This window comes from Corvus hawaiiensis, chromosome 21, assembly GCF_020740725.1.
Source record: "Corvus hawaiiensis isolate bCorHaw1 chromosome 21, bCorHaw1.pri.cur, whole genome shotgun sequence".
Lineage (NCBI taxonomy): Eukaryota > Metazoa > Chordata > Aves > Passeriformes > Corvidae > Corvus > Corvus hawaiiensis.
This window is the reverse complement of record NC_063233.1, coordinates 2,509,498-2,525,244: the sequence shown is the minus strand read 5'-3', so window position 1 is coordinate 2,525,244 and position 15,747 is coordinate 2,509,498. Positions and strand designations below refer to the sequence as shown.

General features: G+C 55.0%; 1 protein-coding gene across 2 annotated transcripts; it reads left to right on the top strand.

Moving 5' to 3' along the window:
* The first annotated feature begins 1,453 nt into the window (after positions 1-1,453).
* LHX3 (LIM homeobox 3) lies at positions 1,454-8,631 on the top strand. Of its 2 annotated transcripts, none has more exons than XM_048325906.1 (6): positions 1,454-1,584; positions 4,235-4,406; positions 4,591-4,793; positions 4,981-5,132; positions 5,226-5,397; positions 7,060-8,631. In XM_048325906.1, the coding sequence occupies exons 1-6, from the start codon at positions 1,515-1,517 to the stop codon at positions 7,476-7,478; spliced, it is 1,188 nt and encodes a 395-aa protein (XP_048181863.1). In that variant the 5' UTR covers positions 1,454-1,514; the 3' UTR covers positions 7,479-8,631. The 2 variants fall into 2 exon arrangements, with proteins under 2 accessions (XP_048181863.1, XP_048181864.1); XM_048325907.1 differs by lacking the exon at positions 1,454-1,584 and adding an exon at positions 3,206-3,272.
* The last annotated feature ends 7,116 nt before the right edge of the window (positions 8,632-15,747 follow it).

Below are 15,747 nucleotides of genomic sequence, written 5' to 3'. Positions count from 1 at the left end.
CCGGGGGAACCGGCACCACCGCACACGGGTTTGCTTAAAGTGCTTCCTTAGAGGCTCAGAGTAAAAATCCACTTAAAAACCGAGCTTAAAAGGGACCATGTGTGTCATCAAGCTTCCCCCCAGGAGCTGTTCGTGGTCCTGGGGAGGGCCAGGTGCCGGTGGCACCCGGTGGCACTGCAGCACGGCACCGGTCACACTCGGGCAGCACCTGGACCCCAACTCCAGCCTGGCATTTCTGGGTGCTTTGTTTGGGGACCCCAGTCCTGGTCCCCGAAGTGTCTCCCTGCGGTGTTTCCCAACCACGCAGGGCTGAGCTGTCCCGCAGGCTGCAGCCTGTCCCCGGCCAGAGGAACCATCCCAGGGGACAGCCCTGACCCAGCCCTCGGCCCCGCAGGACCCGGAGGGGGACAAGGTGGTCTGGCACCCCGGGGTGGGTGCCTCGAGGTCGGGGGCTCGGTGGGGGCTCCCCCGCCGCCCCCAGGAGCCGGCGAAAGTCCCGGTGCTGCCGTCGGCAGGACCATATGTGTATTTGGAGGCTCCCGCCCCTAAGCTGCTTTTATTAATTTGTAATCCCCTGCGAGCAGGAGGTAAAGGGATTCGGGGGATTAACGGGCTCACAGTAACAACCACAATTATCAGCTCCGGCTGCCTGCGGCAAGCGGTGCACACACGCACGGGGCTCTCCGCAGACAAACACGGCCCCCGCGCCCCTGTGGCAGCACCGGCAGCTCCGCACACGCAGAAAGGCGAGGTGCCACGGAACAGAACCTGGGCCAGGGGTCCGGGCACAGGCACGCACCAGACACGGGCCCGGCCCCACCTGCGCTCCCGCACAGCCCCGCACTCGCAAAAACCCCGCGCAGCCCCACCCGCAGCCCCGCGTGTGCCCGCGCCGGCGCCGCCGTGCGCACACGCGTGTTCCGCACACGCACAGCCCGTCCGTGTCCGCCCCGTCTCCGGTCAGCGCAATTAACCTCCTGCAGCCGCCGCGCGCCGCTGGCCGGGGGTCAGACACCCACTACCTCTCCGCGTTTGTTAATTAATTAGCGGCGGGGGAAGAGCCCCCCCCCGCCCCGCCCACGAGCGGCGTCGGGGCAGCCCCGCACCGCGGGGACAAACGAAATCCGGGCGCGGGGGCGGCCGGGGGGCGACCGGGCCCGGTGGGAGGGTCACCCAGACGGCGGCTCCCCCGACCCCTTCGTGCGGCCGCCGGGGGGTTCGCGGGGGCCCCGGGGCCGCTTTGCCCCCGAGGGCGGCGGCTGCAGCCCGAGCCCGCGCGTCGGGCGCGGCCACGCGTGGGACGGCGGGGACAGCGCTCCCCCCGCCGCTTTTGTGATGCTAAAGAGCCCGGCGGTGAACCGGGGCCCAGCTGCGGCCCGGTGCCGCCCCCGGCCCGCCCCCCGCGCCCCCCCGCTCCGCCCAGCCCCGCGCCGCTCCCTGCGCGCCCCTCCGCGCCGCTCCGCCACTCCTCCGCAGCCACCCGCGCACTTCGGACGGCGCCCACGGAGGCCGCGATGCTGCTGGAGCGGGTCCGCGCCGGTTCGGAGAAGACAGCGGAGCTCTGTCCCTTCCCGCGGAGCCCAGGTGAGGGGGAGGCGCGCAGATCTCCGCGTCCCCCCGCGGATGCACCGGCGGCTGTTCCGGGAGCCCCGGGCCCAGGCGGGCTCCGTCTGTGCCGGTTCCGCGCTCCGGGGGCACCGTCGTAGCCGCGGTCGGGGCTGGCTGCGGGGAAAGGCGGCCCGACGGCACCGGGGGATCCGTCCCGGTTCATCCCGCCCGCCCCTCGCTCTCTCTCGCTCTCTCCTGCCTCTTCCCCGATATCAGAGCCCCCCTCGCTGCCCCCCGTACGCTGGCGGCCCCGCGGCCACTCCAGGCACCCGTTTGGCTCCCCGTCGATCCCAGGGGAAAAGCGGCGGCTGCCCCGGGGTCGCCCCGTTCCCCGTGCAACGAGGACAGGGACGAAATGAGGACTTCCCACTGCCCGACGGTTCCCTCCGACTGCGGAGACCACCCGCGCCCCGCTGCCCGGCTCCCACACGGCTTTTTTCCCGACTTTAGAAAAACTCCGTTAATTCTTCTTTTAAATGGTTTTTTCCTCCCTTTTAACTAACGGGGGACAGCCCTGTCGGGGCGAGGGGAGCCGGGCTGCGCTCCCCGGCGTGGCCGGGTTCCGGGTCTCAGCGGAGGAGGCCGAGCCGGGTTCGGAGCAGCGGGTCCGGTCCCGGTGCGGGGCTGTCCCGGTTCTCGCCAACATCGAACGCGGTAGACGGGGCTTAGAGAAAAATCAACGAGGAGCCGGGGCGGGGTCCCCGCCGGTGTGCGGGGACAGAGGTGTCCCCGTGAGCGGGACCGACCGCGCGGCCCCGCAGCCGCCGTGAACGGGCCGGTGCCCCCGGTCCTACCCCGGTTCGCCTTTCTGTGGCTGTCCCCGTGGGCTCTCCGCGGGGCGCACATCGCGGCCGCGGCAGCTGCGCGTTTGACCCGGCAACCGGGACCTGCTTCTGCACTCCGGGGGCGGAGGCGACACCGCCGAAATTGAACCCCCGGTAGAACGAAGGACGCGCGAACACCGCTGTCCTGCAGGACACGACCCTCGTTCACGGCCCCGCGGTCCTCGGGTCCGTCGGGGCCCGGGGAGGCAGCGGGAAGGGAGCGGCGGGGCTCGGCGGGGTTCGGCGGTGCTTACCGTGGCCGAGGGCCGGTCCCGGGGGGTTCGCACCGCCGGGGGGCCCGAACCGTGCGGTGCTTTGCCCGGGCCGGGGGCAAATCCCGGGGTTGCGGCTCACAACGAGCTCGGGGCAGCGGCCGGCGCTGCCTCCCCCGGCGCGACCCCCGCCCGCCGCCGGCTCCGTCGGGGTTCGTTTCAGGGCGCCCCGGAGCCGCGTCCCTCCCGCCGAGCGCAGCCGGGAAGGGGCGGCGGGAGGGGATGTACCGCCGGCCCCGGGGGCGGGGGGGATTAAATACAGCGCGCCGCGATGCCCTGCCCGGCGCTTCAGACCGGCACCGGCGGCGAGGGCCGGCGTCTAAAAATAACCCGCTTTAGCGAATTAAATCCCCGGCGCCGCGGGGGTGGCAGCGGCCGAGGCGGGGGACAGCAGCCGCCGTGATCTGGGGGGGGACAGGCGGGGGGGAGCGAGGAGGTTCCGCACCCGGCCCGGCGGCGGCGGGCGCGGGGCTGGGGCCGGCGGGGGCTGCGCCCGCGCCCCGCGGAAGATGCGCCAGAGCCCGCGGCCCGCCTGAGGGAGCGGAGCTGCCGCGAGTCGCCATGCAGCGTAAGAGCCGCGGACCGGGCTGGACCGGGACCTTGCGGGGCTGTGCCGTGTTACCGTGCCCGGTGCCGGTGCCGGAGCTCCGTCCTGGCAGGGGCCGCTGCCTTTAGCGCTGCCGCTGTTGGGGTTGCTTGTCTGAACGCGGTGAATTGTTAAGGATAACGATTATCGCCTCCACCTCTTACCCCTGTGCACGGCGATCCAGCTCTGTATCTCTAAATATAATTATCTTTACATAGAGATACTCTCATGTCCGTATCCATCTGTATCTGTACAGCCGTGTCATGCATCTCTCCGCCTCTATTTATACCGATATATCTCTATTCACGTACCTCATATCCATATTTTTACCTACTTATCTCTATCTATACCTGTATACCGAAATCTATATATTTATGCCTATATATCTGTACATTTCGTTCTCTATCTGCTGTATCTGTTTGTTTTTATATCTCTATTTCTCCATGTCTGTATCCTTATCTCCTCCTGCATAATCTCTGTCGGTATCTAGAAGGGGACGGGACAAAACTACCTCGTTTTTATTTTCAGTGCAATTCTCATAATTTTTGGTAGTTTTTTTCCCCACCCCGTCCGGGTATCCCGCCGTTGTTCGCAGGTGAATTTTGGAAGTTTAGGAAAAGGAAAAAGACCCTGGGAGAATTGCAGCTTTGCCGGCGGCTCGCTTGGGGCGTTCATTCCGTTTCCATCACTTCCCTTCTTGTTTATCCCGGTTCTCCCGGGGGCTTTCCCACCAGGGTGCTTGACCCGGGGTTTCGCTGCTCTCTGCGGTGCCGCGACAACGAATTTGAGCGAATAATGATTTTTTTTCGTGCTGTTCCCCGGGCCAGCCCGGGCTCCGCCGTCGGTCGGCAGCAGCCCCGAGGGCGGCGGGCCGGGCCGGGCCGGGCCGGTCGGGGAGGCGGCGGGGCCATCGACGGGGACTGACGGGGGCTGCCTCCCCGCAGAGATCCCGCTGTGCGCCGGCTGCAACCAGCACATCGTGGACAGGTTCATCCTCAAGGTCCTGGACCGCCACTGGCACAGCAAGTGCCTGAAATGCTCCGACTGCCAGACGCAGCTGGCCGAGAAGTGCTTCAGCCGCGGGGACGGCGTCTACTGCAAGGAAGACTTCTTCAAGTGCGTGGGGACGGGACGGGGGGCGGCCGGGGACAGGGGGCGGCCGGCCCGGGGGGTGTCACAGCGCGGGAGCCTTTGGGGTTCAGCACCGGGACAGCGGCACCGGGCGCGGCACCGCGGACAGCGCCGGGACCGTCCCCGGCCTCCGCCAGCTCAGCGGCCGCCGCTTGTCCCCCCTGCTCAGGCGCTTCGGGACGAAGTGTGCCGCCTGCCAGCAGGGCATCCCCCCGACCCAGGTGGTGCGCCGGGCCCAGGACTTCGTTTACCACCTGCACTGCTTCGCCTGCATCGTCTGCAAACGGCAGCTGGCCACCGGCGATGAGTTCTACCTCATGGAGGACAGCAGGCTGGTCTGCAAGGCGGACTACGAGACGGCCAAGCAGAGAGGTACCCCTTGCCCTGTCCTTTCCACCCCCGAGGGCAGTAGGGAGGCGGCCCGGGGCTCTCCTGCCCTCCGGGACAGGCTCACACACCGGGCGGGAGGGTTCCGGGAGCGCCTGGGGAGGGTCGGGGGTCCCGCGTCCCCGGGGCCGCTCCGTGGTCACTTCACCCCTAACTCGCCCCGTGTCGGCAGAGGCTGAGTCCACGGCCAAGAGGCCCCGCACCACCATCACGGCCAAGCAGCTGGAGACCCTCAAAAACGCTTATAACAACTCGCCCAAACCGGCGCGGCACGTCCGGGAGCAGCTTTCGTCGGAGACGGGGCTGGACATGCGGGTGGTGCAGGTGAGAGCGGGGTCCGGGCGGGCCGGGGGCGGGGGGCGGCGGGCAGGGACCGGCCCCGCAGCCACGGAGCTCCCCGGCGTGCCCTGCTCGCAGGTCTGGTTCCAGAACCGCAGGGCCAAGGAGAAAAGGCTGAAGAAGGACGCGGGGAGGCAGCGGTGGGGGCAGTACTTCAGGAACATGAAGAGATCCCGGGGGACATCCAAGTCCGACAAGGACAGCATCCAGGAGGAGGGGCCCGACAGCGACGCCGAGGTCTCCTTCACAGGTCGGTCCCCGCTTTGCCGAGCGCGGTCTGTGCCCTCCCCGCAGAGCTGCTGCCGTGCCCGGGCTCTTTTCCCCCTCTCGGTGCCACAGTCAGAATTTTCGGCAAAAAACCAGGGAGTGAAACCAAGCGGCCGAGGCGGGAGAGGGGCAGAGCTGCGGGATTCACCGCGGGGCGGTCCCGGCTGCCCGGCTCTCGGCGGGGGAACCGGAGCCGCGACACCGAGGGGCAGCCGGGGCTGAGGAGCGGCGGGGGAAGCTCCGCTCCGCCTCCGGCCGGGCCCGGAAAGCTGCGGGAGGAGAAGGGAGAACTCCCCGAGCAGGCGCTGCAATGTCAGAGCCGCGGCCCAGACACGGCCTTTTCAAGGGATTCTTGGAAATACGAAAAACAGGAATCCCAGAACCACTGAATGTTTCTGTGGGTAAACGTGTGTGATTTTATACATTTTTAAAAATCTTATTTAGGGGTGGTTTTATTTGTGCAGTTGCTTTCTAGGACTCCTCAGTCCTGTGGGAGCTGTTCCTGCGCTGCAAAAGGGAGATCGTTGTGTATTAGGGGGCTTCTGTAGCAGTCTGTCCCCTTTTTGGTGCCCACATTTCTGGTGACAAACCCAGGACAGACCAAGAGCAGCTCTTGTCCTGTGCAGCCTCATCCCGCACGCTCCAAACCCACAGGAACAGGGACAGGGCCTCGTACAGGGTGGGGAGGTCGGTGCCTGTGGCATTTGCAGGGACGTGTTCTACACAGTCTGGAGCCCAGAGCTCCATCCCAAATTTTTGTATAATTTTTAGGAATGGGAGAGAAAAGGAAATGCCAACCTGTGTATGTATTTACACAAACTGTGTATTTATACAAACACAGTTTTCCATCTCAGCTCCTCTCCCCTGCTCCTAAAAACTATTTGATTTTCGAGTCTGTTTATACACACTGTGTATCAGCTCATTAAATATGAATATTCTATAAATAATAACTAAAAAATGTCGAACAATTATTGAGAGCTTGATGCCACAAACAGGTTTGTATCCCAGGCAACAGAGCAGCTCTCACTGTCCATAAAGCTCCTAACGAATACAAACAATTTTTGCTGGGAACTTAAAAAATATTGCTCATTTTTGAGGAGTGTTTTTAAGTCATACAAATACATTCTATGTTCTTGTGATTTCATTAGCCTGTTCCTGAGCAGATAAATAATTTAATATCTCTTTTCCTGAGCAATAGGGAATTTATCTGGCAATGGTTCAGGTAGCTCCTAAAAGTGATACCACAATTCAAAATAAACCTCAAAACCAAATAGAAACAAAATCTGGAGAGACATTGAACTCACTTTCTCTTTAAAGAATTATTTTAAAATCGCAGTCTTATATTTTAACATGTACTTTTCATGCATATTTTTAAAATCCAAGATGTATTAGATGTTTGTGCTCAGAAAAAACAATAATCCCGTGGCTGCCCATGAAGATCTCTCAACAAGGATGGGAATAATAAGGAATTACAAGTGGAAGAGCGTGGCTGCTCAGCTCCCATCCTTTTAATCTATTTATACCCAGAGCTTGCGGAGTTCCCGGGTGGCCGCTGCCAGCTGTGACCGGGGCTCTCCCAGTAAAATCAGTCCACTCCAGCACTGCCCATGGCTCCCCCAGTAAAACCAGTCCGTTTCCCTTTCAGATGAGCCCTCCATGTCCGAAATGAGCCATTCCAATGGGATTTACAGCAATCTCAACGAAGCGTCTCCTGCGCTGGGGAGGCAGGCGGGGACCAACGGGAGCTTCGCGCTGGATCACAGCGGGATCCCGGCTCAGGACCAGTACCACGACCTGCGATCCAACAGCCCCTATGGGATCCCCCAGTCTCCAGCGTCCCTGCAAGCACTGCCAGGCCACCAGCCCTTAATCTCCAGCTTGGTTTACCCAGACAACGGCTTGGGCATCATGGGACAGAGCGGACAAGGGGTGCCCCAGTCCATGAGGGTCCTGGCCGGGAATGGACCGAGCTCCGACCTCTCCACCGGCAGCAGCGGGGGGTACCCGGATTTCCCGGCCAGCCCGGCCTCCTGGCTGGATGAGGTCGACCATGCTCAGTTTTGATACGGGGCCACCCCCGGGCAGTGGGAAGGGAAAGGACTCGGTGCTGTTAAATGTCACCTGCTCTTGGAAAGGACAGAGGGATGAGCCGTGAGTGCTGAGCGGGGCAGGAATGTGACGACACGGAGGGAGCAGAGGGGATTTCGGAGATGACCCTGGCAGAGGATGGTGGACAAAGGCCCTGGCACTGCAACCGTTGGCACCCGGAGCGTCCAAACCAAACTGATTCTCGTGTCTTTACCAAACACCAGGACTTGTGCTTTACAGATTTGATATGAGGTATTTTGCGTTCTGTTGTCAGTGCATTCTCCAAAGCAAGGACTTGCTCCATCACCCATCCACACCGAAACATTTTTAAGGGAAAATAAAGTCCTCATCCACGGTGAAAGGTGTGACAATGTCTATATTTCTATAGGAGAAATGTTCATAGTGAATCACTTCAGAAACCCATGGTAGGAAACTTCTCTGTTCTTCCAGCAGATTTTTTTAAAGCGCACCAATGCGGTATGTTTTGTTTTATTTTGAATTTACATTAACTTTTCTAAAATGAAATGTTCTTTAATATGCCAATCATTTATCAACAGCCCTTTTCCTTTGTAAAATGAAAATCATATGTTAATTCTGCTTCTCCCCTTTTTAATTTGTAGATTGCTAGTTTGACTCTTCCATATAAGCATTAAACCGTGAATAGATGTATTTATTACCAAGTAATTCCACGTTTATCACGAGGTCAAGAGGTGAATTTTCTTGACCCAGGGACACTGGTGGCTCTGGGTTGTGGATCTTATGCTTTTCCTTCAAATTTCTTCGCATCAGTTTTACTGCAAAGTGTCTCAAAAATCACCCTGATGTCTTGTTGCCAAATACCTTCTCGGGGGGTTGGGCTGGTTTAGGACAAGCCATTCCCCAGGCACTGCTGGAGTGTCCCCCCTTCCCTGGGGACACACCTCTGTTCCAGACATTTGTGCGTTTCCACGGATATCATGCAAGCTGATTGTGAGGAAAGGCAAGACAATATGTATATTGTTATCTGTAAAAATTATGGAATTAACTGTAGATTATGTGGGTGTCCAGTGTCTTTTATTTATATTCTCGCTTTCTCTCTGATGATCAAATACTTCAAGATTACAAATAAATTTGTCAGCTAAACTTTGAACAGTCTTTTGCTAAATTCACATCAATATCAGTAAATAAAAAAAACTGAAACTAAAAGCTCCTAAAACTTGATGCCAAAGTGTTGAAATATTTCCTTTCCATAGGGGAGCAAACCCACTGATGTGCAAAGGCTTTGAAACAAAATAAAATGAGGTGGGAGGGTGGCAGTCCTTGGGAGACCTGAACAGGATTGCTCTGGCTTTGATCATGTTTTTGATGGGTCACTGTTATTTTTCAGCATTTGTGGCAGAGGTAGTGGGCTGATAAAGCAACAGGAAATGGAGTCTGATGTTGTCTGTCTGTGAGCAGAAAGTTGTGAATGTGAAACACAGAGTCAGATGTTGAAATATTTCAAAGAGAAATCAGAAAGAAAGGGGGAAAATCCCTAAGGGGAGTCAGTTTGACCAAACATATGCATATATAGATATAGATATTTAAACACAAATACATATCCAGATAAGCACACACATCCACACGGCCGTGGTCACACTGAAGGGCTGTGCTGAGCTCTCTGGTTTGAGGATCTGGTGACAGACGCTTTTAAACTCACGTGAGCTTTGAGGTTCTCACTCACCTGAGGAGGAATTGCTCACTCAAAGGAGAAACTCCCTCTCTTCTCTCCAGGAGACCCACACCAAGAGCCACGGTAGGGATGGGAGAAACCCCAGGCAAAGCTTTGCCTCTTTCAGTTCTGAGCTCCTGAGTCTGAGCCCAGAGCTGGGCTTGGCGGCTTCTCCTTCCTTCTCCAGAAGTGAGCAATAAAGAGACAACTGTTGCTGCCAGCCTGGAGTTACATCACAAGGACGTTTCTTACTGAAATTTGTGGAGTAAATAGAAAACTATGGGGTTTAAAACAAGAAGGTTACAGAACTTCACCTAAAGAGAAAAGAAGAGTTTTTATTTTCAAGAATTCTGTGTCTGGAATTCTGTGTGTCACCAAATCTGGGCAGGTATTTTGCATCAAAATATTTTGGCAGTTCAAGTATTCATAATATTTTCGTATAGAAGACTAAAAAAATACTTTGAAATACTCTTATTTCCTAAAAATTGAGAAATAACAACAGAAAGACAGAAATGCAGTTGATTTTAGGATAATTCTGTGGTTATAAACCCAGTCTAAAACCTGTAGTAATTGAACCTGTGTTTTATAGATATTTCCCTCATCCTTTCCCTCCCAGTAAGTAACGGGCACTGTTGTTCCTTTCCCCCTGGGAATTCCCAGGAGGTGGCTGAATTTAAGAAAGGAAGAAATGCAAATCTCCCCCGTGCCTTTGTGCTTTGCTCTGAAAGGCGGAACGGGGCTGGAAGTTGCCGGCGCTTGTGCTGCTCTGAACAGGGAGAAGAGCTCCCCGAGTGTCCTGAGCTCAAATTCAGGGATTGCATTTCAGCCTCTCCTTTCAGGGCCGAGGCTCAAGGATTCCATTAATATAAATGCTTTCTTCCTGTTAAAAAGAAAACCAATTTGAAAGAGGCAAATAAAACTAATGCTGTCTAACTGACTGACAGCTTGTAAAACCCAGGCAGAATTAGGAAGAAGGGGTTTGCACTGCTCAGTTTGCAGGTGGCTTTACAACCTCCAGTGATTTCCATCAGTGCATGACATGGGAGGCAGGAATTTTTTTGTCTTCTCAATGAGGAAAATCTACTGTAGCAATCTTTTTTTTTCCACACCGCACATTCACCTTTGTGCCTGAACTTGTGTTCCCTACAGAAATGTTTAGATTTTACATCAAATACTAGAAGCAACGTATTTATTTCTTATTCGGATTTCCTGTGTGAGGCCAATGAAACCAAATCCCTCGTGCCCAGGGGACGAGTCAGATCCACGGGAGAGGGTGACAAAAAGGGGCCAAGAGCTTGGGCACAGAGCTTGGGGACCTCAATGCCCTTCTGGGGGTGTGGGCCAGGTGAAACCCCTCATCCACGGGGAGCAGGGAAGGTGGACAGGGCCAGGTCATCCTTAGGTCCCCTCTGGTGGCTTCTCCCAGATGTATCAAAGCATCTGAGCAAAGGTGTTCCCACTGCCCTCAGGTCCCACCTCACCTCCCCCTGCCCAAATCACGAGCCTCGGGAACAAGACAGGAAAACCTCTGGATCCTCTTCTGCAGCACAGGCAGAGCTGCTGGGTAGGATGAAGGAGAGATCCCAGAGATTTGGTTTCAGTAAATATTCCAGCAAAGATGCTGCCTGTTTACAGGAGACTTATCTCACCAGCCACCCACAGTTCGGCCAAAACCAAGTTCCAAACGTTTTTTAGCTCCCTGGTTCTTCTTCCACTGAGGTCTGAAGAGCGTCCTGTCTCTCCAGGGAGGGCAAAGCCACGGGCTGCCAGTATCTGGCTGGACACAAGTCCTGCATCCCACTCCCACCCAGGCCCTGGCCTCTTCCAGCGCCTCTGCAGAGCCTGGAAAAAGGCTCCGAGTCAGCTGGAGGCGAGTAAATCATTCCTGACAGCTACATCTCTACAGGGCAGTTAGAATTAATGTAACAATTTGGCGTTTAATGAAGCAACAACATGCTGGGCTGCAGAGAATAGCTGGGACCTGCTGCAGTCATCTTATAATCCCTGAGGGACCCAAACGGCAGCGACTCCATCAGATGCCGACTTGTCAGGCTGAGCAAACGGCCGGATGGGGACAGCGAGGGACAGCGGAGCGGCCGGGAGCTGGCAGCCCCTCCAGCTGGGAGACAGCCAGCGTCCGGCAGCTGAGCACGGCTCCAGGGACAGAGCCGAGCCCGGAGCCCAAATCCCTGTGTCCCCACGCTCCAGGGATGGGCACAGCTCTGAACAGGGGGAGCATCCCAGGGGATCACCGGGCACTGCCGGTGCTGCTCTGCCCGGAGCTCGGGGAGTGCTCGGCCTGAGCAGGTCACAGAGATGCTGAAAGATGTTATTTGTGTAAAAAAATATTTTATGAAGCTTGTCAGAAGAGTAGAGAACTAAATCAGCACTGGAAGGGGAAACTGGCAGAACAATATGTTTTCTAAATAAAAAACAGCTCGATCAGGTGCTCTGCACCCAAAAGTCAGATTTCTGCACAAGTTGCAGGTGTTCAGCCGTTTGAGGGATAAGGCCTTTTAAAAACACTCCCTGCATGGAGGAGGGAGCGAGGGGAATGAATGCAAATGACTTTGGAGACAATCTCCCATTTCCCATGTATATACACACGCTCTCACAGCATCGCAGGCTGCAGCAGCTTGGATGCTTTAAAATAAATCATGCAGTGCTTTCTTTTTTTTTTGCTTGCTCACTTTTAAATGAAAGCACAGCACAAAACAACATCCCCTCACTTCCCAGCCCATCCGTGCTGGAGCTCCTCTCTGGGGCTGGCTGGCGTGTGTGTGGCCATAAACCTCCCCACGTTTTGTTGTGAAGCCTCACGGTCACCGGCTTTAAGGGCTTGACAGGTTTATAAAGTGCTGAATGTCCCCCAGGGACAGCAGCACTGTTTGCAGGGAAGATGAAGCGTGCCATATCCAGCTGGTCTAACAAGGCAGCGGGAAATCTAAATTAATTCAGGAATCACTTCTGTTTTGCCGAGGGAGGAGGCTGTCCTCAATCTATGGAAACAGCCCATTGGAATACTCGTTAACAGCAGGGACAGGGTGTGAGGCCAGGCTCCCCTCGCCTGTGGTGGGGTAAATCAGGGGCAGGGAGCAGAAGTGCAAAGCACAGGAGGGAAAGGAAGTATAGGGACAGGGCCTCCCTCCCAAAGACACCCACAGAGGGCTGGCAGGGTTTGGGGTGGGAGGTTGGTTTTCACTTGAAACAGCTGATTTCCTCAAATCTGCCTGGAAAGAGGGATGGACCTCACCAAGGGGTCTGCAGGTGAGGCCACAGGGGAGTTATTTAATGGCCCCTGGCTCCCCTTATCCAGGGCTGTGTTCTTGCTGATTTCTCACTTCCCTCAACCATCATGGGTCACTCTCTATTGACCATGTGGCATCTGGGATTGAGCCCTCTCTCTGGACCGAAGGTCAGTTGTGCTGGTTGTGTTTGGGAGAGCTTGTTGCACAATCATGAGGTGTGGGGTTGATTTCATCTCAGGACGTGGTGCTGGGTGTTTCCTGAGAATCTGTCCTGGCATTTGTGTGGACCATAAATGAAGCAGATAGAGGGGCTGGTTCCCAACATGTGATTCTTTTCTCAAGTGAAAAAAAACCCCCAAAAAACTCCAAAGCTCAGATGATCTCAGCTTGCTGTATAACGAGCCTTTACTTTACCACAGCCTGGTTTGAGAGGCTAGACTTGTTTGCTGGTTCCTTTTTCCTGAGGCTGCACAACACTGAGCTGTGTGGCTGTTTTTCCCTCTGTATGCTGCAGGCTGTGTTAGGATTCGTTGGGCTTTGTTTTGTTTTCTCAAATGTGCATTATAATTTGAAAGGAGTTATAACATTGTCTGGAGACTGGATGCTGAAATTCCTGCTTTCCTGTTCCTGGAGGGAATCCTGCTGCTGCTTCATCTCTGGGGACAGGAGACTCCTGACAAATAGACGGACAAGCCAAGCTGCGTCTGTGCGTGCAGAAGAGGAGGGCTGGTGTTTTCTTGGGGCTGAGGAAGGGCTGAGCACTGGGGATCACTGCACCAGAACCATCCCTGGGTGCAGTGGGAAGAAGGTCCCACAGCCCAGGTGGTGTCTTGATAGAGCAAAGCAAGGCTGTGTGTGCTGGGCAGAGCCAGGGTGGCAGAAGGCAGCAGTGTTAAAGAGAAATTGGTTTGAACAATGCTTTTTGGAAAGTGAAGTTGAACATCCCGTGTTGTCCTCGGTGCCCCATTTGTGTTGGTCAATGTGCAGCCTCTCGGGCCCCTCTCCAGCAGCACCTGCTCTGATGGCTCTGACCAGCCCTAATCAGAGCCACGGGGAGCCTTTAGTAAATGAGGGAGGATTTGGGCAGCAGAGCTCAGTATTTAGGAATTGGGCTCCAGTTGTTGAGTGTATCACATCGAATTGGCTTCATAGGATGTAGTTCTTTTATGAGAGTGTTTGAGAAGGAGCAGAGCCAGGTCCTGCCTGTTCCTTGCCACCAGCAGTACTTAGCACAGCCTTTTCATTTTCATTTCCTGAACATTCCCTTCTCACTGTGGCCTGTTCCTGACAGGAGGCTGCCATGAACTTCAAAATTAATTTTCCTGGACTATCCTAATCATTCTAGTTAAAACATTCCCTTGTTATGCCTTTATTGGGATTTGACTCTGGGGGTTAAGGGTGTTTTGATGAACCTGCTTGATGTGGCAAAATTATAACTTATTCTGGTTTTAATTTGTACTAATCATACACTCAGAAATAAAGAATTGGTCCCCCAAGTGTTTTTCTGGACTGGAGGACCAGGCTCATTTATTTGCAGGGATTAATAAGCTGCATGCTAATTGTAGGATGCTGATATTTCCACGCCACAGCAGCAGGGCAGCACAACCACCCCGAGCCAGGCTGCAGCCCAGCTCCATTGAAATACAGATTTGTGCAGGTTTTTATTACTAGATTTGCCAACAGAAAAATCATTATGTTCCAAAATAAATTCCCTTGTGTTAGTTGAAGCATCTCATTAACTTAGATGAACACTAATTGACATGCTTTGATCAGGTGGGATATTTCTGTCCCACTTCAGTATGAGGGTTGTGTCCTGTGTGTGAGTTGAAGTGTTTGGACCAAGTGCAGGGATGCAGCGAGTCCTGAGCCACCCCTCAGTGAGTGTTTGCAGGAGCTGTCACCAAAATAACACTGAAGCAGCAGCTCAGACATTTGCAGTCTGTCCATGATGTGCAGCCACAGGATGTGTCCCTGTGCCCTGGCACCTGTCCTGGTCCCGTGCATGACCCTGGAGCCCAGGTGAGCCTGTGTCACCCCTTTGGGCACTGCACTGTTGGAATATGATCACTTGGTGGCTCTGGGGGCTGACACATTACTTGTCATTAATATTAGAACAGGCCAAGCAGGGCTCGAGTTGCAGCGTGGGGAGCCTTGGTACAGCTGTGTCCAGTGGGCTGCAGGGACAGGGCTGGGATGCCTGGGCTGGAACAGGCAGCAGGAATATCAAGGAAGGCTGCTGAAGGCTCGTGAGTCAGGGCTGAGTCTGGCCCCACTATCCCTGGCTTGCTGCATCTGTGGGGACAGGATTCACTTAGGAGTCACCTCCTGCTTCTACCAGGGCAGATGTTTTGCTTTCTAAAGACCCAAGTGCTCAGCAGAGGATGCAGGAAGGGAAAACCAGAGTTCCCTTCATTATTCTTAAGCCTATCCCTGCTCCTGCTGTGAGTTGTTGCAGGGATGGTGGCGAACTTTAGCCTACCCCAGGGAATGCCTCGGTAAGGTAATAGGTCTCTGTAGCAGCACTTTTTAGTGCATTTTGTATGTTGGGGACGGTGTGTGCACACCACGACACAGCCTCTGCCCAGGGAGCTGCTGGGGGGATGCTCCATTGCAGACTGGAAAGAAAAGCCAGGACTTATATCAGGTATTCTTGTGCTGTCACAGCCCAACCTGCAGCCTGATGGTGATTATGAGCCAAATTTGTCTTGGAAAAGCAGAGTTGAAAGCACATGGACTCGAGGCAGGGAGACACTGGTGGTTAAACCCCTCTTAGGTTTTGGGGAGCTGTGGCACCTCCCACAGCTCAGCCAGCTGGCTCTGGAGTTCCCGCTCCTCTATTAATTAAAGCTGGTTGGTGTGAAGAGGAATCCAGGAAGGGCTCTTGATGCAGTTACACTTCCCACAGATGTTACTGTGTATCCATTATGGTCGGTGAAAGCCTTGTCAACATTTTTCCAGGGAAGAATGAAAATGTAAATAACTTTAAAATGATTCAATGTCACTGTGGTACGGGGAAAGGTCATGCTGCTGGAGACCATTTATCTTTTTGCCTATTTAAAGAGCTTTTTTCCTATTACATTTTTTGAAATTAATGTTTTTAAACATTACCCAAAGTAATGTTAACAATTATGGGGTTTATGGGATTGATTGTTATGCAGGCTGGGATTTAAATTGGAAAAGATTTGTTTTAGGTAGTCGTTGCTGAGGGATTTTAACAGACTTTTTGATTTATGGCTTATAAAAATGTTTGTGTGATTTAATGGAAAGACAAACTGTGATCCTGAATTCCCATGTAAATATGGGGGTA